The sequence below is a fragment of the Labeo rohita genome, chromosome 2 (assembly GCF_022985175.1).
Source record: "Labeo rohita strain BAU-BD-2019 chromosome 2, IGBB_LRoh.1.0, whole genome shotgun sequence".
NCBI lineage: Eukaryota > Metazoa > Chordata > Actinopteri > Cypriniformes > Cyprinidae > Labeo > Labeo rohita.
The window spans coordinates 14,048,224-14,075,146 of NC_066870.1; the positions used below are offsets into that span (position 1 = coordinate 14,048,224).

General features: G+C 36.8%; 2 protein-coding genes across 5 annotated transcripts; one reads left to right on the top strand and one right to left on the bottom strand.

Annotated features, from left to right (window-relative positions):
• Window positions 1-4,753: 4,753 nt before the first annotated feature.
• Window positions 4,754-19,097, bottom strand: cnn3b (calponin 3, acidic b). Its single transcript, XM_051094692.1, has 7 exons — window positions 18,779-19,097; window positions 10,580-10,701; window positions 10,097-10,163; window positions 9,845-9,982; window positions 8,606-8,722; window positions 8,351-8,497; window positions 4,754-5,621 (listed from the first exon to the last, which is right to left on the bottom strand). Exons 1-7 carry the CDS (start codon window positions 18,833-18,835, stop codon window positions 5,274-5,276), a joined length of 996 nt encoding a protein of 331 aa, XP_050950649.1. The 5' UTR covers window positions 18,836-19,097; the 3' UTR covers window positions 4,754-5,273.
• On the top strand, window positions 11,339-26,882 carry si:dkey-10f21.4 (Transmembrane protein 56-B-like). Of its 4 annotated transcripts, none has more exons than XM_051094732.1 (7): window positions 11,339-11,455; window positions 23,041-23,207; window positions 23,292-23,381; window positions 23,526-23,584; window positions 25,283-25,377; window positions 25,461-25,534; window positions 25,620-26,882. In XM_051094732.1, the coding sequence occupies exons 2-7, from the start codon at window positions 23,053-23,055 to the stop codon at window positions 25,936-25,938; spliced, it is 792 nt and encodes a 263-aa protein (XP_050950689.1). In that variant the 5' UTR covers window positions 11,339-11,455; window positions 23,041-23,052; the 3' UTR covers window positions 25,939-26,882. The 4 variants fall into 4 exon arrangements, with proteins under 4 accessions (XP_050950689.1, XP_050950674.1, XP_050950665.1 ...); XM_051094717.1 differs by lacking the exon at window positions 11,339-11,455 and adding an exon at window positions 18,153-18,254; XM_051094708.1 differs by lacking the exon at window positions 11,339-11,455 and adding an exon at window positions 21,875-22,061.
• Window positions 26,883-26,923: the final 41 nt, after the last annotated feature.

Below are 26,923 nucleotides of genomic sequence, written 5' to 3' on the forward strand. Positions count from 1 at the left end.
GAGGGAAAAGGGAGAATGATGAGCTGATTTTTCATATCAGAACTTTGAGATATAATCTCAGAATTGCAAGAATAAAGTCAGTATTTTTAAATATAAACTCAAATTGACGTGTTTTATTCTTTTATTGCATGGCTTCCATATACTGCTACTTGAAATGTTTAATTTTCTGCCACCAGATAGGCTCTGCCCACAAAAAAAAAGTCATCAGAAGCTGCATTTCCATTACTCTTCAAATTGCGTGAATTGAAATTGCGAATTGAAAATATGAGTAATGGAAATACGTCAATTCCACAAAAACTCCATATATTGCAAAACAGTCTTGCTCGCTCGCATGATGTGGTTTTTCAGGCAATTCGTAAAAGGAATATTTAGCAAAACTGCAGGGAAAAAGTTTTTATTCTTCTCGCATGGTGTATTTTTCTTTGACAGGACAGTGGAGATGACACATGAAGTGAGTGGGGGAGAGAGAGGAGGGTTGGGTTTCAAACTTGGGACACCCGAGGCGCAACTGCAGCATATGTCAGCGCACTGCCCACAAATTATTCAGAAACACTTCATACGTGGTCAGTCTCAAATATAAGTGGCTTTCCCTGTAATTAATGCTTAGACTGTTTACACTGGACATGTCTGTGGCGCGTTATGGCTCCGACGCTGCCACTGGAGCTGATCGCGGCCACTCTAATGAATGCTTATGTTTATACCAGCCGTGCCGTGCATGTTTCTGAAGCGCCTTTCCGCACTGCTTCTGTAAAGATACACGCATATGCCCCTTTCAAATAAATATAGACAAAAAAATCCATCAAAATCCATTGCTATGACTTATCGCAAGAGTAAAAAATTATGTTTTAGTCACATAACATCGGTTAATGGATCACCGTCAATTTGCAATACTTTTTTATCGACATTGCCAAGGTTTTGAGCAAATCCGTAACACGCCTACAGTTTGCAAACACCGAATTGGTCTTTCCACCATATTTTTCAATGCAGAAGTAAGCTATTTTGTGGTAATGTGTGAGACTTCCAGTTCATAAGCCATCGTAGGAAAATAAGAGGAAAAACAGTAAACAGTAAACTGTAAAACTGTTTGCACTACAAACCATTGTGTTTATAATTAAGACTATACATTAAAATGATAGAAAGACACACCAGTTTGCAATATCAAGCAGCTAAACGTGGGTGGACACAGATGAGACTGAAAGCTAAACACATTCAATTTACAAATTGAATGTCTCACAAGAAAAATAAGGTGGATAAGTACTAGTAGCTAAAGGCACACCCTAAGAAAAAATGATGTTCACAGCGCCCAAAGTGTTTGATTGCAGAAAAATACTGACATCTGTATTGAACATTTATGGAGCAACAGATTTTGTGTGAAAATAAATCATACACATGTATATTTTGTTTAAAAATCTTATATGAACGAAGTGGAAAGGGAGGCCTTTCACCCCACACACAAGGTAAAAGGCTCACCAGCATGGGGTAAAAGGCACACACTATTAATACAGATACCTTAGCTAAAATAATTTTAGCTAAACAATTTTTTTTTAAATGATGTCTAAATTAATACTTGTTCAAAACTGTTTAGCAAAGCTTGTACTATTTTCTGCTTATTTTAATAAATAAAATAATATACTGTTCAATATACTGTCATTAAAATATGTTAATATAAATACAGAAACCAAATCGTTTTAAAATGTAAATATTCTGAAAGCATTGAAGGAGATCCCATAGTAATTTAATATAGATTTACAGTAGTAACAACAAATGATGTTTTATAATATGTATGATTAATAGCATGTTTTAAATACGGACACCCAACATAATATATGATATTTAGTTACCATCTAACAATGTCATGTCAAAAAAATTTTAGCCCCAACAGCAGGGGCGATTTTTACCCCAAATAACATATTCCTTCGTTATTTAAAAACTGCTGCTTTATTTTCTTCAACAAAAATGAAAATCATTAAGAAGACCTTTGTCTTAAGATATGTTCAAGAATTTTAGCAATTCTCATTTGCTACGTAAATCTACAACAAAAAAATAAGAACATCAAATATTAGATCAAGCACAGAATCAACTTCTAAATTGTGATTGTGTTAAGGATCAGTCAAATTTGCATGTGTATCTTGAAAAGTGGAAGTTTTGGAAAGTGCTACGCCACGTTTTTCTGTCATCTAGTGGTTTAGAGGAAAATAATATCAAAGGCGCCTTTAGCCCTGTTGTACCCTACTTAATGGAAAACATACTAGTATCTAAAAATAAGTACTGGTAGCATAAAAACAGATACTAGAACAGTGTCTAGATTACATGTTAAATGTTATAGATAAAATGTTATAAAGATGCAATACTTCAGCGAGAGAATGGAAAACATAGGGGCTCTATATTCTATATATTCAGTGCATTAAAAGAGTTGACGCACGCAATCAATTCATTAATACTGTGTTGTTAGCTGAATGATCCACAGCTGATTTTTTTTTTTTTTTTTAAGTGATAGTTGTTCATGAGTCCTTTGTTTATTCTGAACAGTTAAACTGCCTGCTGTTCTTGAGAAAAAAAATTTCAGGTCCCACAAATTATGTGGTTTTTCAGCATTTTTCAATTCCTTTCAATGAGAATAAAGTGGCCTTTGCTTATGGTCCAATTTTATTTAGGGGGTTTTTAACCCAGAGTTTAATGTTGCTACTAAGTTAGGAATTCAATATTTTACACATAAACCTGCAGGATACAATCATGTGATTGGTCATCAGCAAAGCTCACTTAAAGGCATAGTTCACCAGTAAATGAAAATTCTGTCATCAGTTAATCACCCTCATGTTGTATGACTGACGTTGTTCTGTGGAACACTGAAGATGATATTTTTAGCTTTGATTATCATTGGAAAAACTTATTCTACAGAAAAAAGTTAGTCAAAGAGGTAGGTCAGAATTTTCCAATTTATTTAGGGTTGAAATAACCAACTTGGCAGAGTTGGAAATCCACTAACTTTTTCTTAGTACTCAAGCTCTTCCCAAAGCAGGTAGCAGCTTTGGAACTGCATATGTGAAGTTACATTTTGTTCAAAACAGTCACTTTAGCAAATTTTGTACTATTTTCTGCTTATTTTGATAAATACAATTTTTGTTCAATAAATATACTGTCATTAAAATATGTTAATGTAAAACGTATTTTAAAATACAGAAACCAAAGCGTTTTAAAATGTAAATATTCTGAAAGCATTGAAGGAGATTGCATAGTAATTCAATATAGATTTACACTAGTAACAACAAACGATGTTGTATTATATAATAGCGTGTTTTTAAATATGATGGTTTCATTCTAAACATGGTGATTATCTCTAAGATGGACACCCAACAAAATATATGATATTTAGTTATCATCTAAATCTAACAATGTCATGTCAACAAATGGAAAAATCAGCCTTCTATTAATTATCATGTTAATTATTGTGCCTTTTAGCCCCAACAGCAGAGGCGCTTTTTACCCCAAACACTATACTTTAACATATTCCTTCATTATTTAAAAAGCGGTTTTAAATCATTAAGAAGATCTTTGTCTCAAGATGCATTCAAGAATTTTAGCGATTCTCATTTGCTACTTAAATCTACATTTTTAAAAACATCAAATATTAGATCAAGCACAGAATCAACTTCTAAACCGCGATTGCGTCAAGGATCAGTCAAATTTGCACGTGTATCTTGAAAAGCGGATGTTTTGGAAAGTGCTATGCCACGTTTTTCTGCCATCTAGTGTCTATCAAGTGATAGATGTTAATGAGTCCTTTGTTTGTTCTGAACAGTTAAACTGCCCGCTGTTCTTCAGGGAAGAGAGGAAAGAAAAAAATTCTGAAGAAAATTCTGTCATCAGTTACTCACCCTCATGTTGTATGACTGACTTTGTTCTATGGAACACTGAAGATGATATTTATAGTTTTGATTATCATTGGAAAAATTTACTCCACAGAAAAAAAAGTCAGTCAAAGAGGTAGATCAAAGAATTTTCAATTTTTATTAAACTATCCCTTTTAGGACAGGGTTACCAACTTGTCACACAGTTGGCAGCTCACTAACTTTTTCTGTAATACTGAGCTGTTCCCAAAGCAGGTAGCAGCTTTGGAACTGCGTATGTGGAGTCACATTTAATACAAAGAGAATGTTGCTAAGGGAAACCTGTGCTGTTCTGTCAGACTGTCTAATTGAGTGCTGCATTATCAGAGCCAAATTCCAGAGGCACACAAAGCAGGGATTATTCCCCGTCAGGGTGTTTGCGGGAAGAGGTGGGGGTTTGCTGCTTTTCTCACGAACCCTTTATACCGGCCAGTCCTTGTCCTTCAAGCCTCATGACTGGTCTGAGATCAGCCAGACTGTGCTAGATGTGTTCTTACTCTACAGCTCTCAGTTTCCCTCTCCATGCCAACACAAGGCAGCATTCAGACACGCTCATGCCCTTTTGTACAAATGCAAGGCCTCATCATTTCCAGGATGGTTTAAGATATAAATCTGGCAGAGCTGATGAATGCCAAATTCATGAGTTTGAAAAAGTAAAACACACAGAACAAAAAAAAAAAAAAAAAAAAAAAAAAAAAAAAAAAAAAAAAAAAAAAAAATATATATATATATATATATATATATAGAAATTTAAATATATAAATGCTAAAAATCACAAAAGTATGAATATTAAAAATAAATAAATAAACAACAAATAACGTCTAGTAAACCTGAAAGACACTGATTTAATCAGAATGACAACAGACTTGACTGGAAAATTAAAAACTTTATTCATTAAAAAGAGCCATTCAACAGGACTGAGGTCTCTATTGAGTATTACTGGCAATAAATACAAGACAGTTGGGAAGAGGGGGACTGATCAAAAATATGAGTCGGACTAAACATTTACAGGGGCCTATGGCACAATTTAACAAAGCATTGTTTGGTCAAATGATTTAAAACGTAAGAAGCAAAAAAAACTTAAAACTCAAACAATCGGAGATTGTAGCTAAAATGCCATTAATAACATTTGTCAAACACTTGCACTGCTTCTCTAACCCATCTTGACTTTTAAAAAGGGCCAAAACTTTTAAAACATAAGACTATAGTCTATTGTCTATCCAGCTAATAAAATACTGTATTATCAGAGGAACCATGATATAGAAAACGCTCCTCTTAACATCTGTTTCTTGTCATATAAAAAAAGGCTAGCGAGAGAAAAAAAACAAAACTCGCTCTGTTTATGTGAGGTTCCAAAAATAATCATCTGTGCCGTAAGCTTGCAGTTTAATAGTCAATGCCGTGGTCATAGTGGCCTCTGTATTCATCGTGGTAGTCTGCCTGGTACTCTTCCTGATATTCTCCTGGGTATTCAGCCTGGTAGTCGCTGTCGCTGATCTCAGAGCCGTTGGTGCCGGTGCCCTGGCTGCCATTGCTGTGGATGGTGGGCTCGGTGGGGGAGGAGCAGTATTTGGGGTCGTATATCTGTCTGCCCAGCCCGTACACGCTCATGCCTTTCTGAGAGGCCACCTTGTTGGTGCCCATCTGCAGTGAGATGGTGGAGTTGTCCACTGGTTGGACAGCCACTTTCTGGTCAAAAATATCCCTCCTTGTACCTGGGGCCAACATTCCAGCCTGAGGGAGAAGAAAGGATGAATAACGACTCCTGAAATGACTTTATGCGGGAAGGGGGACGGATTGGGCAATCCTGCTCCTGGATCTTCAGGATCACTAGAAACTTCCAGGCAAGAAAGTTTGGGGCAGGAAGGAGCAGAACTCCGCAGGACGCTGGACCTCCAGGAGCAGGATTGGACAGCAGTTTCTCAAAGAGATAGGTAACCCAAAAATGAAAATTCTGTCGTTAATTACTCACCCTCATGTTGTTCCAAACCCATAAGACCTTTGTTCATCTTCAGAACACAAATTAATACAGAAAGCTCTTGGTTTTTATCAAAAGCATCTTAATTTGTGTTCTGAAGATGAATGAAGGTCTTACGGGTTTGGAACGACATGAGGGCGATTAAAGTAGTTCACTTCCAAAACAAAGATTTACAGATAATTGCTCACCCCCTTGTCATCCAAGAAGTTTCTTCAGACGTAAAAAAATTATGCTTTTTGGGGAAGGCATTTCAGGAATGTTCTCTATATAGTGAACTATGTTGCTCGCAGGTTTGAACTTTCAAAATGCAGTTTAAACGCAGCTTCAAAGGGCTCTAACCAATCCCAGCCGAGGAAGAAGGGTCTTATCTAGTGAATCGATCGGTTATTTATAAAAAAAAAAAAAAAATTTCAGTTTATATACTTTTCAACTGCAAGCGCTAGTCTTGGTTTAGCTCTGCTGAAATGTGTGTATTCCCGTTTATAACAGTTCAGGTATGTCGAAAAATCCCATCTCATTTTCGCTCTCAACTTCAAAATCAACCTACATCGCTGTTTTACTTCCTTTTTTTTGTAAAGGGCATTTGACCTTTGGATGTTCACTTTGTAAACACTGGGTCAGTACTTCTGCAGCGATGTAGGATGATGTCGAAGTTAAAGGAGAAAATGAGATGGGAGTTTTTCGATATACCCTAACTATCATAAAATACATACAGTTTAGCAGAGCTAGACCAAGATGAGCATTTGCGATTAAAGAGTATATAAAATGTAATTTTTTTTTTTTTTTTTTTTTAGAAAATAACTGATCATTTTGCTAGATAAGACCCTTCTTCCTCGGCTGGGGAAGCATAGATCGTTTAGAGCCATTTGAAGCTGCTTTTCAACAGCATTTTGGAAGTTCAGACTCGGGGCACCATTGAAGTCCATTATATGGATGGAAATGCTGAAATGTTTTTCTTAAAAAAACAATTTCTTTACAACTGAAGAAAGAAAGACATGAACATCTTGGATGACAAAGGGGTGAGTACATTATCTGTAAATTTTTGTTCTGGAAGTGAACTTCTTTAATGACAGAATTTTCATTTTTGGGTGAACTATCCCTTTAACACATGGGTGTCCAATCCTGCTCCTGGAGGTCCAGTGTCCTGCAGAGTTCTGCTCCTTCCTGCCCCAAACTTACTTGGGTGAACTATTCCTCTAGTCATCAATGAAATTAAAATTCAATTTTTTGGCTTTTAGTATGGATATGTCAGCCTTGAGGTTATCTAAAAGCTAATGTGCTCCAAAACAATGACAAAATTCGCATTTAAAAGATATAAGCATTCAAAACTTAAAGTCTCTAACTTCCGCCAATATGGATCAATGATTCAAAGCATCCCGTCCCCTCCATTATCCACCTTTTTCTAAATGTGGAAGTCTCGCAGGACTGGAGCGGTGCTTTACATTTCTGGTCTCTGGTGTTTCAAGTCAAATTAACATTTTCCGAGCCGATAATATAACGTTAAATCTGCACACATTTTTATATTTAGTTATATTGAAAAAGCTTTAATTCAGTCGATCTTTTTCACCCCGTTTTAACATGGATTTCTATGGAGAACAGAACACGAAAGCACCCAAACAGAAGTTAGAATCCTTCATGGTGCTGTTTTATTTTTTTAAACAAACCCAATGCAAATGCTTTCCTGCAAGTGTATATATTAAATGCAATCAAACTGATAAAACCCCACAAAATATGAGAGGTTTGTATAGTATGTGTTTTTTTAATTATTATTATTATTATTATTATTATTATTTTATTATTATTATTATTATTATTATTATTATTATTATTATTTTGCAGGCCTTGGTTTTATGGAGAGATAAACAGGCCAGTAAGAGACCATTACCTACTACTCATCCTTTTAATTACACAAATGTCTCGTTAAAAATGTCCATAAATTGATAAAACTGATCTGAGATTGGGTAAAAACCATAGACGCTGGTTCAGTGGTTCGCCACCCTGGGGGTGATCTCAATGATCTCGCATTATTCACAGCTTTACCCAGCTAACAGCTCTGGCCCAAGCTGTGATATAAATGAAATGCCACTGGATATTTAAAAAAGGGAGCGGGACATGTCCTGTCAGGGACAGGGATGCCCCGTCTTCCTGTTTCAGTCTAAATTACATAATACAATATAACACAGCGTGTTTCAAAGCACTTCAGTGGACCTTTACAACCTTAGCGAAACTTCTGTGAAATTTTGTGGTCAAAGTAATGCAGCAATGCAACGGAGACTAAGAGATCACTTAAATGTGCCGAATTTGCATGTTAAATGCATGTTTGTGGACTTTTAAAGGAGGAACAGAAACTTCTCAGACTTAATTAACAAACATCTTAGTTTGTTTTCTCAAAATCTTATGTCTTATGGGTTGAGAATGACATGAGGGCAGGCAAATGACAGAATGTAAATTTTCAGGTGAACAGTTTCTTTAAATTCAGACTCACCTGGCTTGCTCCTTTATTAGTGCCCATCTGCAGGCTGATTGTAGTTTGGTCAAAAGGCTTGTCTGCTTGAGTTTTTGGGTCATACAGATGTCTCCTGGTGCCATAAGCGGTCATCCCAGCCTGACTAGCGCATTTATTTGTCCCCATCTAGCATTGAGAAAATAAAGAATGTGTATGAAAAATCTAACGGAAGATTTTGCAAGAAAAAAAAAAAAAAAAAAAAAAAAAAAGTGTTTTAAAGCAACAATTCCTTACCTGCAGTCCAATCACACATTGTCCAGCCTTTAATTTCTCATCATCAAAGTTGCGGGTTTGCTTGTCTGCATACTTTATACCAATATCAACTTTTGTGTCCATACCTTTGGTTTTTGCCTTTGAAAGAAAGAATGAAAATGAAATTATACCAGCAACTCCAAATCTACACTTCCTTCTTTCATCATCAAGGCTAGAGATCTTCATGGGTCCAAAAACTCGTACCTGAACCCAAAGAGACCCGTAAATTTGTTGAACGGAACCGACACGGACCCATATTTAATTTGAAAGTGGGACCCGAACCGATGCAGACCCGAGAAATGCCTTAAATTTACTACCCAGATCCCGGATCCGACCCAACCTCGGCTGGGAAGCCACGGACCCGACATATTGCACATTTTCAAAAAACGCATAGAACAAGAAGTTCGACCCAACCTGGAGAAGTGGGTATACTCTTAATTTATTTAAGGTATCATTTTCGTTATAATGTATTGATTCAAATTAGTAATCAACAATTAATTATGTTACCACTCTGCACGCCTCCCCTGACATGCTCATGCGCATGCAGGCGGCATTTCTGTCACGAAGCAGGACGAAGCGGGCGCTAACATATTTCAAAGGAAGCTGGTGCCACGGTCTTGCTTTTATGAAATATTTGCATGTATTCACATGCAATTGGATTAGATATCATGTGATGGACCATCATGATTTTGGCTAATGCAAGACACTACTGAATGACGCACATCAGAGGATTTAGAAGTGGGTATACACAAAGCTGACTGAAGTGGGTACGCCGTATACCTGCGCATACCCTGCACTGCACCATCGTGCGTGTTCAATAACAGGTGCGTCTCTTTTTCAGTAAAAGAAAACAGTACAAAGCATATGCTTAAAGCTCCACCTAGTTAATCTTACGAAGCTTAAATGAGGATTTCACATGAGTCAGCTTGATACCTTCCACTTGCTTTATTTCCCGCTCACACTTTTCGCATTCTAATTTTGCAAGTTGCAAGTTACAAAACACGCAAAGTTCTGACCGACACTGATCACTGGCGGGTGCTGTGTTCTCAGATCGATTTGGGTATTATACACAAATGTTAAACAGACCCGGGACCCAAGGTAATAGATCGGGACCAGACCCGGACCCAGCTGACCATTTAAAGTATAGATCCGAGACCCGAATGGTTCTCCGTGAAGACCTCGAATCAAGGCGTTTCATTCAAAATGTTTTTGAAAACTCACCATGCTGGCCAGAGCAAGAAGTGTGGTCTGGACTTGAGTCATGTTCCCGTTCTCAAACAAATCATTAGCCTCAAAGATATCGTTAGGCTTCAGGCCATAAGCGAGAATGGCTTTGATGAAGTTTCCCAGGTTCTCAAGCTTCAGTGAAAAGAATAAGAAATATTGTTTGACATTAGGAATAAAACCTTGAAGACTTAAAAGAATAAACCATACAAAAACACTCAACGCTATACGTAATCAGGTCTTCCTTACCTTATGCCAGTTAAGTTTGGAGTGGTTGATTTTCTTAATGGATCCAGGCTGAAGTTTATTAATAAGCCTATGAGGAAGACACATATTACACACTACCACCTGTGTATATCAAGATAACACCATGTGACAAGTTTCTTCCCATTAAAAGGCACTAAAGGAACACTGTGGAAAGTTGTCTTAAGGGCAATGGCAAACAAAAGAAGGTGTGGATGCCAGACTAGGTGGTTATAATATGAGCAACACATGGTTTCAGCATGGCAGAACTTGTTTGTTGTTGTTTTGGTGGGTCTCATGCCTGAATATTAAAATCACCCCACATTTTGTCGTGTTGTCGGGTTACAATAAACAAGACACAAGGTTACAGGTAAGCTGAAAGTCATTATTTAGAGCCAAACAAACACTCAGCCATCTGCACACCAATGATTTGAGCTCCTAATCAAACTGAACCGCACATCATGGTTTCTATCATGCTCATAGACTCACTCGCACAGTATGACGCCATCCTTCAATCCCATCTGGAAGTTTTCTCCAATTGGCATGCCCGTTACATCCTCAATCCAGTACCTCAGCTCCTCCTCCTTCTGCAGGTCATACTTCTGAGCAATCTACAGGGACAAGAAAAGGGAGACTGTAAACAGTTTCTCCATATGTAATCCAAGCAACTAACAATCTAACAAGTCTCCATTCTTTTCTTGAAGTCAATTTGGGGGTTTTAGAAACAGTATGAGACAGTCATATTTCAATCGCACACCTTTTTCCACTTACACAAAATAAAAGACAAAGTACCAATGCATATGTCTTGAACTGAGAACACGTACGTGAAACTCACATGGAAACTTGAAACTTGAGTTTCAATTCATGAATTCATTAACTTTCAAAACAAAGGGTTTTTGAGTACAGGTACTGTCATGTTTTAAGGTTAGCTTTAAAACCATCTCCATCTCTGGGTAGTTTGCACAAGACTAGAGCCAAGTGCAGTAAGATGGACAGCAAATTACAGAGCATTGCCCCATCTGTGAACTCTGGCTTCAGAAGCAGCTCCAGACACCTGTCAGACCCCATTACTGCCATTCAGCAAAGAGAAAAATATTGAAAGAGCTTGCAAAAGCCTCTAAAGAAATATAAATAGACAAAATTAAACAAAAAATAAACAAAAATCAAGTCACTTCCTTTTTGAACAAAAAAAGACAGTCCTTTTCATTGTCATGTTAAGGTTATTCCATTTCCTTCAACAGGTCTGGTCTTGAATCAATTGTAAATGAGTTGTAAAACATATTCCATCAACCGAACAAGTGAGGGTTGGCTCCTAACTTCAACTGAATGATTTGCTGAATGTCTGGGGATCTAAAGAGGTGACAGGTCAGAGCATGTCTGTTTTTACTGACAATTCTGTTGTCTCCTTTAAGAAAATATATGATACAAAGTTTCCTTTGTATAACAATTTAAAGACCTTAATATTCACATAAAGAATACACTTTCAAAAGGCGCAAAGCTTCGTCTTGCCTCATTTCGAAATTTTTTATTATAAGTGGACAAATAGAGCATAACAGTGACCGCCCTATTGGTTCAAGTGGTATTTTCCCCATTCATTTTCTCCACAGGCATTCAAAACAATTCTTCAATAGCCAGTTCAAAGCCACAAACTGAACCAAACAACTATAACGTGACAAACTTTGATTCAAAGTAAAGTGCAGTTACTGCACAACATTATTCTTCATTGATTTAAGTAAATGACAATTAATTATTTGGTTGCAGCTGAGCTCTTTGCCTGCATTTACATGGTAACGGTGATTTCTCTAATTGCTGGATGGCATCTAGTGTAGTTTTTTTTTTCACTGGAATTTTGGCAATTTTTTTTTAAAGGTAAATCTGAGAAATCACTGACATACACTGATATTAATGTCTTCTTTTTTTTTCTTTTTTTTTTAAAGTCTCTTCTGATCACCAAAACTGCATTTATTTGATCCAAAGTACAGCAAAAACAGTACAATTTTGAAATATTTTTACTATTTAAAACTTAAAAATGTTTCTATTTGAATACATTTTAAAATGTAATTCATTCCGGTGATTTTAAGCTGAATTTTAGCATCATTACTCCAGTCACATGATCCTTCAGAAATCATTCTAATATTTTGAAAATGTTTTTTTTAAAAAAAAACATTATTATGCTGAAAACAGCGGAGTAGAATTTTCAGTGCTTTTTGATGAAAAGAAAGTTCAGAAGAACTTATAAATATCTTCATCACTTCTGATCTATTTAAAGCATCCTTGCTAAATAAAAGTATTAATTTCTATAATTTAATTTCCCCACCCAATAAATAAATAAATAAAAACTTCAATGCAAAAGCTTTAATTTTCAGATAAATGCCAACTCAACAGTTTTATATACTGTTAATAACAAAATCAAAGCAAACCAGTATCATTTCTGAAGGATCATGTGACACTGAAGACTGGAGTAATGATGCTAAAAATTAGATTTGATCACAGGAGTAAATTAAATTTTAAAATGTATTCAAATAGAAAGCAGTAATTTTAAACAGTAAACATGTTTCACGATATTACTGCTTTTGCTGTATTTTGTATCTCTTTAAAAACAAAACAAAAACAACATTAAAAATCTTTGTGTATACAACCACAAAACCTTCAAATACATTTCCTCATAATCATTCTTTAAAGAGAAAACAAAGGGGATTTTCATTTGGGAACAACTGTTTTGGTCTACATCCTGTTGTGATCTTTTACCTCAGCTGTCTGTCAACATTTGGACAACAGGAAATAGGTCTGTGACAGAAAAACGGCAAATCAAACAGAGAGGCCTTCCACGTCACCGTGAGTACGGTCCTCATTCCTTAAAGGTCTTCTGGTAGATATGAATGAACAACAGACAAGTGACAAGCAGAACTTGAATTGAGACCATATACCCTATTATTAAAATAGTATTGTAAAGTGTTCTTATACACAGAAAAAAAAAAAAGAGAGAGAGATAGTCATCACTTATTACACAATGCCTCAGGTGTCACAGTTAACAATGTGAACATCCTTCAACACTACAACATAACACAACCCACACACACACTGAAAAACCACACCAGAGCAGGACAAAGCTGAAAACAGCCAACCTGTGGGTTTCCTCCCATCTCACTTTACAAAACACCTTCCCTTGAGAGCTGATGTGTTGATTTTCACCTTTTCACATCAAGCCAAACACTTTCCAATCCATTGAAAAATAAATTTCTTCCAAATACCCAGATTTAATTTTTTTGGACTGCGATTAACAGACATCACAGCAGCTGGGTTATTAGGTTATTTGGCTGCTATTACTGATGTGACGTGGACCTGACATGCATGCTCGTGGTTTCATTCACAATTTAATATGAAATGATACAGGCTACAGTGTACACCGCCATATTTGTGCATGCATTTGAAGAGCATGAGCTATGAGCACAGTATCACAGCTGACAGGACAGAAATTCATTTTTACTGACACAGGGCCAGACAACATCTCATCTGACCACAGTTCACTGGCGTTTTACTGAAGCTCCTTGTCACCTGTACCATTTCTGCACTAGTTCGACTAGCACCTGTGACTGAGGTGAAGTGGAGTGCGTGTCTGAAAAGTCTCATTTGATGTGGTTGTAAAGACTTTCAGCGACTAAATAAACACTTCCAGACAAGAAAAAAAAAAAAAGTGGCAGCAGTTGTGAGTGGGGTGGCCAATCCTAGACCCTAGCTGGAAAAAACAAAAACAGCAACAAAATCTACCATGAATCCCTCTCAGATCCCATCTCAGACTCCTTTATCATCTTCGGGTGTTATACTGCTCTCCAACTAGGACATCGGTGACATCTTCACACTGAACTGTCCACTTGCAATTTTCTGCACAATAGAGCTTGTGTTCCTAAATGCATACTAGAACAATTAAGGAAAATGAAGAGGGGAAAAATAAAAAATAAAAAAATCATGTAGGAGTGCATTGATACATTCTGTGACTTCCAGAGCACACTGGCCCAAGAGCAGAGAGAGAACATCTGTATTTGGCCACGTGAGAACAACATGTTGGGAGTTCTGCCGGCCTCATGGACAAAATCATGTGTGGAGGGCAAAAACACTGCATAATAAAAAGATACGCTTGCAGGAAGTACTTAATTCTGCCAGAGCAACAGAGAGGGAAAAGATTCTGTTTAAAATCCAGTTATATCTGCTGGAGGGAAGAGCTCTAGAAAAAGATCTAATGCTGTGAGAAACCTTGGTAAACAGCACAGCTGTTTCTACTAATCAATTATTCACTCTGTTGCTCTGGAAATGTCTAGCAGACCAAATAATGTGGCAGCGAGGTCTCGGATGTATATACAGACTACAAGATGTGTTTGCATAACAACTGGTTTATATGACCACTGGACCACTACATGTTGAAACACTGGAGAACCAAGGAGAGCAGTCTACTGTACATTCACATATGAATTTACACTACAGTTCAAACTGTTTTGATAAAGTATTGGTTTTAGCTGCAAGGATGTATTAAATTGATCAAAAGTTACAGTAGAAGACATATATAATTTACAAAAGATTTCTATTTAATAAATTATGTTCTTTCAAACTAAATCAAAGAAACCTAAAAACATGCATCATAGTTTCCATTAAAATATTAAGCAGCACAACTGTTTTTTTTAATTAAATATGCGAAAAATCATGCAAGAAGTGTAATGGCTGCTAAAAATTCAGCTTTGCCATCACAAGAATAAGTTATATTTTAAATATATATATTAAAACATACGAGTTCTTTTAAACTGCAATCTCATACAATATTGCTGTTTTACTATATTTTTTCATCAAAAAAAAAAAAAAAAAAAAAAAAAAGCAGGCTTGGTGAGTTTAAGAGACTTTTTTTTCCAAAAACATAAAAGAAATAAATAAATTAAAGCTGTAAGCAGCGTTAAAAGGGCCCTCACACAGCGAATGGTGAGCAATACACATTTAAAGTGGTAAATATAGAAGAAATGTGTCAAAGTTATTTATATGTGCCTAACTTCCTGCTGCCAGCTGGTGGCACCATGACTATAACTGAATATTGACATGTAGATGTCTTCAGGCCAGCACTTTCATCAAACATATGAAGTTTGGTGCAGATTAAACATGGTATGTCCGAGTTTGTGCAAAGCACAACGTATACTGTTGCCAACAAGTGGCGCTATGATTATAACTGAATATTGGCCTTTAGATGTCTTTAGGCCAGAACTCTTACCAAACACGGAAAGTCTGGTGCAGATTGGACATCGCATGTTTAAGTTAGAGTAAAAAGTCACTTCCTGTTGCCAGCAGGTGGCGCTATGATTACAACAGAATATTGGCCTTTAGATGTGTTCAGGCCAGGACTCTTATTGAATGTGTGATGTTTGGGGTAGGTCGGACATTGTATGGCTGAGCTACAACACCTTCTATTGCCATGGCGAAACACTGAAAGGTGTCAGGCCGCCACAGACACACCATTTAACAAAAACTCAAGATCTTCGTAATTTATATATTGCAAAGACCTTTAGATTAGACTGACCAAATATAATGTTTGTCATTAAATCTCTATGAGGAGCTCATTAGAGCGTAAAACATGCCACTTCCTGTTGCCAGCAGGTGGCGCTATGGCTTTAACTGAATATGGTCATGTGTTCAGGACAGGACTCATATGGTCATGGGCATGGGCATGTGTTCAGTTGAAAATGACATGCATCAAACATGTAAAGTTTGAGGCAGATCAGACATTGTATGGCTGAATTCTAACAACTTCCTTTTACATGGCAAAACATCAAAGTTCGTCAGGCCGCCACGGGCAAGTTATTCAACAAAAATTCAAGATCTTCACAATTTAACATCACAAAGGGCTTTAGATTACATTGACCAAATTTGTTGTTGATCTGTTTAAATCTGTAGAAGTTACTTTAATGCAACGCCTGAAACGTCAAAAAACGGCACAAAATTCAAAATAACGGACATCCTGTTACATCGGACTTTGTAACAAGGGACTTTTTTTTGTAAGTATTGGTGTGTTACATGTGTCTACTGAATTTTGTAGATGTACGTGAAACACACTCAGTTCTGAAACCCATATCAGATATACATTTTAACCACTTTTGGCATGTGTGCAAAGTTTCATGAGTTTGAGCATGTTTAGGCCCTCAAAAATGCAATTCATTTTGGAGAAGAAGAATCTGAGCAATTTCAATTGGGTCTTTGCACCACCAGTGCTCGGGCCCTAATAAAATCTTACAGATGCCAAACTTCAAACAAGTTTAAAGATTTTGTGAAGCAAACTTAAAATGTTTCACATATTTTGAAAATTCAGTGTTAAGTTGATCCTGATAAGTGCTCATCTTCACAGTTGTAGGCACAATGGCTTTGTTCTTCCATGAGGGAGTTAGGCATCATGCCATCTTTGTTTCCAGGCGTAACTTTAAAGAACGCAACACACGTTCCTTCAGGAAGTCCTGTATAATTCAATCAATCCGATGACAACTTCAAAACTCCTGAAGTGTTGCCACTTTTGTGTGCCATATGCATCAGACATTCAGCCAATGAGACTATTGTGTGCATGTTTAAAGGTAATCTCAGTAAATACATTGAACAGATATACTAAATAATTTCAAGTAACCAAATAACTATCTACAACTTGAGCAGTATACACCCCTTTCAAAAGATAATGTCAGTAATGGAGTATCCTACAGTAATTTTTCTTCAGATATTTGCATGACCCAGTTGAAGTGCCAATGAATGTCAGCTGCGGTCAAGTGTCCTCACACCTCTGCAAATGCCACAGGATTCAAGAAAGCATCACCCCACTGCATCTTACATTGTTTACCCACCCTCCCACTCATTCTGAACACACATTCTTTCTTTCTCTCTCTCTCTCACACACACACGTAATGAGATACACGGTGTGATAGGAATACTGCTGAATAGACCTTAAAATGACAAACGCAGACACTAGAGCAGGGGTCACCAAACTTGATCCCGGAGGGCCGGTGTCCTGCAGAGTTTAGCTCCAACTTGCCTCAACACACCTGCCTGGAAGTTTCAATTATACCCATTAAGACCTTGATTAGCTGGTTTAGGTTTGTTTGATTAAGGTTGGAGCTAAACTCTATAGGACACCGGCCCTCCAGGACCGAGTGTGGTGACCCCTGCACTAAAGGGATGCGTTTTCTATGTGATCTTCAATGTGATAAGCAATTAAGACAATAAGGAAGCTTGTAGATTAATGGTTTAAGGTCTTGGCTAACAAGGTGTGTGAATGTAGTATAGATGTCCTTGAGCGAGATGTCATCCCATGTGCACCAGATGGATTGTCATTAGTATAGGTCATTTTGCGTGGAGGAAAACATATCCCTGGTGAAACAAACAGCATATGCTGGTAGGTATGTTTTGATGCTGGTTTATGCTGGTCTTTACCAGCTAAGGACCAACTTAAACCAGCATCAAAACATACCTACCAGAATATGCTGTTTTTTTCACCAGGGATGGCATGCAATAAGAAATAAATAAATGCTATACTTTCTAGAACTATACTTTTGGGGCGTGCAGTTTACAGACTTTTAATAAATAAATAAAACTATTTTCTGCTACGTTTGTGACACTGCAGATGGCACACTGCACTGCATTCAGATGAAAAGCCACAATGTGATTTAGTGTGACCTCTTTTGCTGAGGAAAAACCCCGTTTGCTTGTACTGTACACAACTCTTAAAAAGTCTATTCGACAACAAACACTACAGTCCAAAAAGAGGGACTATAGAGATTTTAACTAAAGAAGTAGGTAAAATTCAGTTACACAGCCAAACTAGTTTAAATATCGTCGTTTAAAGAATAGAAAGAAAAGTGCGTTTTTCGTCGAGGTGATGCAGGCGCATCACCTCGACCAAACTTTCCACAGCATATTTCCGCACAAAGCAGAACAAATTACACCGCTAACCTCACTGAAACTTTATTATACACACATTGTCGCTTATTTAGGCTGATAATGCAATTGTTTAATTGGTTTTACTGGTGTTTTTGGAGCGGCAGCCTCGTTGCTTTCTCTTAAACTGGAGCTCCACCCAGAACTCAACAAAAGACCCCATGACCCACCAACACACCAGGCTGCAGGCAAGCTTTACAGACCAGAATAACACACGGTACACTTCATTTGCAGTGATACAATGTCAGGTTTTGTGCCTAGTTGAAGATGACAAACAACATGGCAACATGGCGTGAAAAGCGAAACACGTTGAGTGCATAAAAAAGAAAGTTTCATTCATTGATAAGTCGGTTGGTGCAACATGAAACATTGATTATTTTCTGCTTTCCATATGCAAAAGCATTAGTATTCGTCTTTTAGAAACTAAAATGAGTAGTAAAACAAGATGCATCGACCCTAGAACCAAAATCTCAGAAGTATCAAATCACAGCTACCAGGTGAAAAGGAAACACAATGGCTTTCTCTCTGTACAGAAAGAGTGCATTTGACCATCAGAAGTACGTTTAGCACTAAATTATATACAGCATTTTTATTCCGAACATTTCTGTGATGGTTCATTCTGATTTGAAAGTTACACTTTCATGCATTTGACTCCATGCGTTTCATTGCAATGCAAAGAAACATTAAACGCAATTTCGTCGTTTAACTAGCGTTAAAGTACACAAATCGTTCAAACCTTACCTTACTTCTCACTTCAGCAGATAAACCATATGCAGGGCCCTTGTTGAATTGAGTCATTGTCTTTTATTTCACGTCGATTTGCAGCAAAGAAGTAATTAGAAATCTCACGGTTTCCTACTTGGTTCGTCTTGTTCGAGAAAGGATGCTTTGCACAGTTTAAAAAGACAAGAGATAAAGAGTTTAGGCTAGTCAAATATGACCGCCGATTGCACCAGCTGAGCGGATGCACTAAACACTTTCTGTTCAGCAAAGTAATTAAAGAGCAGCAAAAGGTCTGCGGAGGGTGAGCGATTTTACAAATGCTACTACGGCGAAGCCTTAAGTTGTGAATATTAATTAGGTTCCGTGACGCGTCATATTGTACCTTCCTGATTGGCTAAAATGCAGATGGTAGTTTGTGGCGCTCTTGAAATGGCTACGGTGGAAGTTTAGCTTATGAATATTAAATAGTTTGCATGCGGAACGCTACTGGAAGGTTACCAAGCAACGTCAGCCGACTCTATTAATATTCATAACCTAATCCCTCACCGTTATACGAATTCATGCAATTATCCGTTTCTTAAAAATTTCAAATATTAAAACAGAACTATAAAATACAAAATTAATTATGTGTAACGAAAAGAATCATTTGACTCATTAGCACTTAAAAATATGTTCGTTTTTAAGCCCTGTTCATTATAGCACTTTTATTATAGCTGTGCTCAAAGCAATAGAATATTATAAATTGTGTATTTATTATCACCAATTGCATATTTAGGATGTTTAACACATGCTTAAAAATATCTGGAGATCAAGGCCTTGATTTTATTACTTTTTTTGTGTTTGTGTGTGGAGTTCAGCCTCCTCTCACCATGTGTTTCCTGAACCTGTGTCCTGAGACACTGGTGTCATTAACAGGAAACAACAATAAAAACTCAATGCCAGAAAGAATTCATCCAAGATGTTACACAAATTTCTCACCTTTTGAATTCCTCCTTGGTAACTTTTAGGTTCAGCATTCAATGCCTCGTCATGTTATACTATAATTACTTTCATCACCCCCTGAAATGAAGATAAAGGATGTTGTGTCAGTATAGACATAAAAAAGTTTTCAGCCCCCCTGATTTATAATTAAAATGGAAAGTACCATCATACCTCTAGACATGCTATTAATTAACAACAAGTCAATACATGCATTCTAATGACATAGTGGGCTCGTGTTTAGCCCATCACTATAGTGATCAGAGAAGTTGTCGGAAAACAAGGTGTGTTTGCCATTGGAAGTGATTGTTCCCAGGCTTTTGGTTTAAGACAGGAAAAGCACAAAGACCTATTTTCACTTTATAACCAGTGTTAGGAAAAGTTACTTTTAAAATGCTTTACAATATCGCATTACTCCTCAAAAAAGTAACTAATTGCGATACTTAGTTACTTTTAATGGAAAGTAATGGATTACATTACTTTTGCGTTACTCTTTGTCATCTGGGCTGAGCTTGCTTATTTGTTTTTTAATAGCAAAAAACCCAAAAGTTACATTTTTGGCAACTGTAAAGGCCCCTTTACACCAAAAGTGAAATTTCTAAGTCTCAGGCTACTGGAAGTGCCTCTGTCTCGGATCTCACTCCCAATTTCTCTTAACACGGGACAGGAGAACTGTCAGTGAATAAAGTAACTCAAGATATTTTCTTGTAAATTTAAAATGCATTGCTTTACTAGTTACTTGAAAAAGTAATCTGATTACATAACTCACGTTACTTGTAATGCATTCATTCTGTGGTTAACCCTGAGTAATACTTTAGTATTAATATTTGCATATGGGTTAGTATCGCATTTATATCAGTAATGTATGGAAGCCCATCTCTGTCACATAAGAAAAAAATCATGCTTTGGTAAATCGTAGTTATTAGATAAAAAGTCATAAATATCAGATAAAATCAATATAAAAATGACAATGTTTTATCAATTATGACCTAGGATGTTTGAATTTCAAGCTTTTGTCTCAAAATTTCATGTGTTTTGTCAAAATTTAGTTTTTTTTTTTTAAATCATTGAAGTCTGACATTTATCTCATAATTTTGGCCATAATTATGACTTGTAAGTTCAGTTTTTTGTCATAATTTAGTTTTTGTATTATTTCATAAGCATGACTTTTTATCTTATAATTTAGCCTTTTATGTCACAGTTATGATTATGAATTTCTTATATGACCAAAATTGGCTTTCATAGTGACAGGAGAGCGTTTAACATTCAAACCAAATGCTCATAAATAGATTCATATGTTTAAACTCATTATAGTATCTTATCAGGATATGTTTGCAGTCTTCCAGTCAATCAACAGGTAACACAAAAACTATTAATATTTCACTCATCAAGACGTGAAAAGGGATGTTTAGTCAGCAACAGAAATTCCCCATGTTCCTGTGTCTCCAGTAAAAGAGTCTGGAGTGTTAATTTCACTCAGGTTTGCTATTAGTTTCCACTGTCCTATTATATAACCCACAGCTGATAAAGTGAGAAAAATATATTCAATTACAAAACACATTTAGGTACAACATCTATTTTATTTTCCATGAGCAGAACTCTTCTGGGGTGAATGGTTCATCAAACAGGAATGCTTCGTTCCTCCATCCCTGAGGCACAACATGCAGACGGACTCAAAAACAACAACAACTGAGCTCTAGCGGGGGATGGGATGTTATTACCTGAAGCTGCAGGGCGAGACTAACCAACCGCTCTGGCCTAAACTAGCTCCATTATGGCTGTAACTACAAGAAACCCCTGCAGTGTTACTGCTGGAGGTATTTTAAATAAGGTTAGGGTTTATTTTGGTTGGTAATAGATCTGGTTTAAGGCTGAGGATTCAGGAAATTGAGGACGACAGGGCTGCCCTTGTTAAATACACAACATTCATTTACCAATAGTGTGTCCGGAGAGTATCAGCCACCCTCTCCTGGTCTTCTAACACCATATGTGAAGCTCTTCTGCTACCATGGAGAGAAAAAACAAAAAAGTTAGTCAGCTGGACGTCTCACCCCATCTAGTGGTTCCTCTCCGAAGTTCATTTAGGATTCAAAGCTATAAAATTTCACTGGACAACTGCATACAGGAGAAGGCACTTACTGAGTTAATATGGAGAGTGCTGAGGGAGAAGGCTGTTGGGTTTGCATTCGCAATCTCTCATCCTCCCCTAGATGAACACCTGAGATTCGCAGATCTCTTAAACCCTGTGTTCATCCTTGTGTCCAGCTGTGTTCATGCACACTCTCCATGGCCAGTTCAACATGGGTCTTTTATAACGGAAAGGGTAAGTCTGATCATGCATTGCGCTGACTTTTTAATTATTTTTTAAGGACGCATACAGTCGTTTAATAGTCAGCAGGACAGCTGAGCTGCTGTAAGATAAACTGAATGGCTGAACCAATGAATCTGACAAAATGATAAAGATAGCATGTCCTGCTCCTTTGTTTCCTGCATTTCTTATCTTTTCTAGTTTGCTTCCTAATCTAGCTGCCAAATACACCTGGAAATGTGCGTTATAAATATTGTTGGCTCTTTTGTGAGTCACTTATAAAAGCATGTTCTTAATGTAACTGTGCATTTCAGTGAAACAGCAGAATTTAAATCTGACAAGGTCACACCGGCTTGACTTCCTCCTACTATCAGTTACCCAAAGCACTGAAGCTTGATGCCTTTTTCAAGGGTATGAGGACAAAGCAGGGGAGTGGTCGTGTCCCAGTGGACCATAACAATGCCACATTGATCACAGGCATTGATTTCCTGCTGTTTCATTTCGATCGGCGTCCATACTGCAGAAATGTATAGCTGCAGTAACATGTACCAGCTCCCCTCAGCCAGAATAGAAGTTAGTGCATGCAGCACAAACCCACACGATCAGCTGTTTCTTACAGGACGCTGAGATCTGTGGGACTCGGATGCATTTCAGGCTGCACAAAAGCCACGCGTGGCTCCTATAAATCACGGATGGAGCAATCTGAGATGTGTTTGAGTCGGCTGACCTCTGGATGGCTGTGCGGCTGTGTCAGCACATATGCAAATGCTTCTGTATACCGGCGGATTTGGCAGTAGAGAGGTACTGCGGCAGCTCAGGTGATGACTGGGGCTTTTATGCTCGCAACTGGTCTGGAGTAAGAAACACTTGGTTTTGTTAAAGAAAGCTGCGGGGTTGGGGGTGATAATTATGTGTTGGGCTGGGGGGTTTGTCAATAGGAGAGTTATTGCTGAAGGTTCGCCGCCGTCTCGCTCTCGTCTCTTTCTTTCTCTAGGGCTCGGCGGGCATGGAGCCTCTCAGCCTGCAGGTGCTGGTGGTTGTAACAGGGAGCTTCTTGGGCTTCCAGTGGCTGTTCCACAGAGGTAGCCCTTGGGTGTCTGAGAAGCTCTGCAAAGGCTTCCTGAGGCTCAGCCCTACACAAAGGACAGAGTGGAACTCCAGGTGTGGAGCATGTTTTATTATGCACTCTTAACTAAAGCTGGAAGATCTATAAACTCTGACTACTGTTTTTTTTTTTCCTCAAAGGGCCGTCTCAACAATACACGCCTTGGTTGTGGGACTTTTCTGTCTCTACATATATATCTTTGATGAACCTATCCAGAAAGACCCAGTCTGGTGAGGAATTGAAGATGCAGTCCATTGCAAATGTAGTGGCAGCACATGTAACAGTCTGTCTAGAAAGTACAGTCTGAATTTAATGTTTTTGGTGGTCTCACAATACTATTTTTGTCTTATCTAACCTCTAATTTGTGTTTACAGGGGAGATGCCACATTGGTGAAGCTAAATGTGGCCATTACCTCAGGCTATCTTATCTCAGGTGGGTGGAGGGCTTGATTTACACTTCCAGTCAAAAGTTTTTGAACAGTAAGATTTTTAAAAGACGTCTCTTCTGCTCACCAAGACTGCATTTGTTTGATCCAAAGTACAGCAAAAACAGTAACATTTTGAAATATTTTTTACTATTTAAAAAAAAAATTCTATTTGGATATGTTTTAAAATATATATTTTTTCCAGTGATTTCAAAGCTGAATTTTAGCATCATTACTCCAGTCACATGATCCTTCAGAAATCATTCTAATATTCTGATTTGCTGTTCAAAAACATTTATTATTAATATTTTTATTATTATGTTGAAAACAGCTGAGTAGAATTTTTTCAGGTTTCTTTGATGAAATGAAAGTTCAGAAGAACAGCATTTATTTCAAATGGAAATCTTTTGATCAATACTGATCGGTCGCTTTTGATCAATTTAAAGCATCCTTGCTAAATATAACTATTGATTTCTATAATTTCCAACAAAAGATCCAAGTTTTTGAATGGTATAGTGTATAATGTTACAAAAGCTTTTTATTTCAGATAAATGCTGATTTTTGGATCTTTCTATTCATCAAAGAATTCTGAAAAAAATGTATTCAGCTGTTTTAAATATTGATAATAATAATAAAATGTTTTTTTGAACAGCAAATCATATTAGATCATATTAAATCATATTAGAACGAGGATCATGTGACACTGAAGAGTGGAGTAATGAAAATTTAGCTTTGAGCACTGAAATAAATTTCATTTTAAAATATATTCAAATAGAAAGCAGTTAGTAAGCAGTATAGTAGAAATAAATATTAAATAAATAGTAGAAAAATATTTCACAATATTACTGCTTTTGCTGTATTTTGGATCAAATAAATGCAGGCTTGGCGAGCAGAAGAGACATTAAAACATTTTGACTCAATTTTGAACTTAGTGTAAATAGTGTAAATTTCTTTTAGAATTTCTGAATTTTAAATCAAATTTAATATTTTAATTTATGTTTCAGCATAATCATTAAGTATTATTTCTTAAAAAAATATTTTAGCAAAACTGATTTATTCATTTTTATATTTAAATGAAATATTCTAAAAAATTGTTAATTTATTCAAAAATACATTCATGGTTTATATAAACAAAAGCTAAAAGCTATTCCATGATTTAAATCACCTCTTTAATGATAAGCATATTTTTATTTCTGAATTAAATTCATTTAGATCATTTTGTAGCTATGAAGTAAAAAAGAAAAGTTATACTGTCCTGATATCATAAAGAAAAAAGCCATTAAAAAGTGAAAAGAAAAACATATTTAGTGTTTTGTCACAATATGTTATTATTGCTTAGGAAAAAATATTGTAAAAAAAAAAAAATATATATATATATAATGTATATTGATTGATTGATTGGTTGCAAATAATGATTAAAGGGATAGTTCACCCAAAAATGAAAATTCTGTCACTAATTACTCACCCTCATGTCGTTCAAAACCCATAAGACCTTCATTCAACTTTGGAACACAAATTAAGATATTTTTGATGAAATCTGAGAGCTTTCTGACTCTGCATAGATTCTCATAGCTTCATAACATTAAGATTGAACCACTGATGTCACATGGACTATTAATATGACAGAATTTTCATTCATGGGTAAACTATACCTTTACATGTAAGGAAAATGTGTTTTGGCATTTAACTTGATGTTTCTTTTTCAGATCTCCTGCTCATGTTTACTTCATGGGAGTCTATTGGAGAGAAATATTTTGTCATACATCATTTTGCTGCTCTCTATGCATACTACTATGTGCTGGTAAGTTGTGTTCTTAGCTGATTTGGTGTACTATTACTTCCTCAAGATCTCCAAGGTCATTTTTTATTTTTTTTCTTCTGCAGAGTCAAGGGATATTGCCTTACTTTGCTAACTTCCGCCTGCTTTCAGAATTCTCCACTCCCTTCGTGAACCAGCGGTAAGTATCCATTTTAAAAGCACATAATGTGACTGACTGTTACATGAGCTCATTTTCTAATTGTATTATTTCTGATGTCTTTCAGTTGGTTTTTTCACATGTTGGGCTACCACAAACTTTCCAAACCGAGTCTGGTTAACGGTGTCGCAATGGCATTTGCATTCTTCTTGGTGAGGATCGCAGTCATTCCAGGCTACTACAGCCACATGTATTCGGTCTTTGGTACGGATGACTTCTACCGGTTACCTCTGGGGGGCCGCAGTGCCTGGGTTATTTCCAGCGTGTCTTTGGATGTCATGAACGTCATGTGGATGCGCAGAATCATCCGTGGATGTCTCAAAGTCCTTCGCTCTGCCTGGTCGAGGAAAACAGGAAATGAGTTGGAAACTAAAAAGACGGACTGACATGGAGATTCAGACAGAAACCGAAACACATGAGCACACAAACCCACATGCTGGAGTGCAAATGCCATATATGTTTTGTTATTCCTGCTGCTGTAATGCTGTGGCATCACGACCATTTATTGTATTAATAATGACTTACATGATGTCGTCTTCAAATGCGGGCTCAACGGGAGGAATTCAATCACAGGCGCTCCTTTGGGTTTTAAGAAATCAGGTGATTAAGAGGCATGAGACTGATCACATGTACAATCAGGACAACAGTTGTGGTTGCACTATTTATTATAAAGCTGCTATTAAGATCAACCAACTTGCCTTTATGAATGCAATTAACAAAGCAACAGCACATCTGAACTTCCACAAAGATACACAGTGTGTGCCTGTAGACCGTGATACACAACTTTTTGACTACAATATGGATAGGGTTATGCAAATAGAGGAAATATAATGGCCATTATAAATGTAGTGGAAATGTATGGGTGAAAAATCCTGCCTTTGGAGATCAGCAGTGCAGGATATTTTACTTAAGAAACCACGCATGTCTACATGTAATTATAGCATATATAGAGAATACTATGTATGGAGAGTATTATGTCTGGAATGGAAAACATATCAGGTGACACAATGTTATATAATATGTGTTTCTGAAAATCTATAACTTGACGCAGTATAAGCTTTTTGCTTGTAATATGTGGTTTGTTGGTTGAATTTGGAATAACGACAATAATTATAATATATAAGCTTCAGTAAGATAAGGCTTTTCAGGTTCTGTATCATTATTTACTTAATAGATATGTATGTGGATAAAAATCAACAATGATATGATTCTTGAAAAATGGGTATGAGCTATTCCAACTGGAATGAATTTCTACAATTCTGTGATGTCAAATGCTCATGTAAGTGACCGGAGATGTGTGTTTCTGTGGTGTGACAATGTTTTAATCTGAATAAATGACTTAGTTTTAAAATGTTGTATGAAGTTACACAA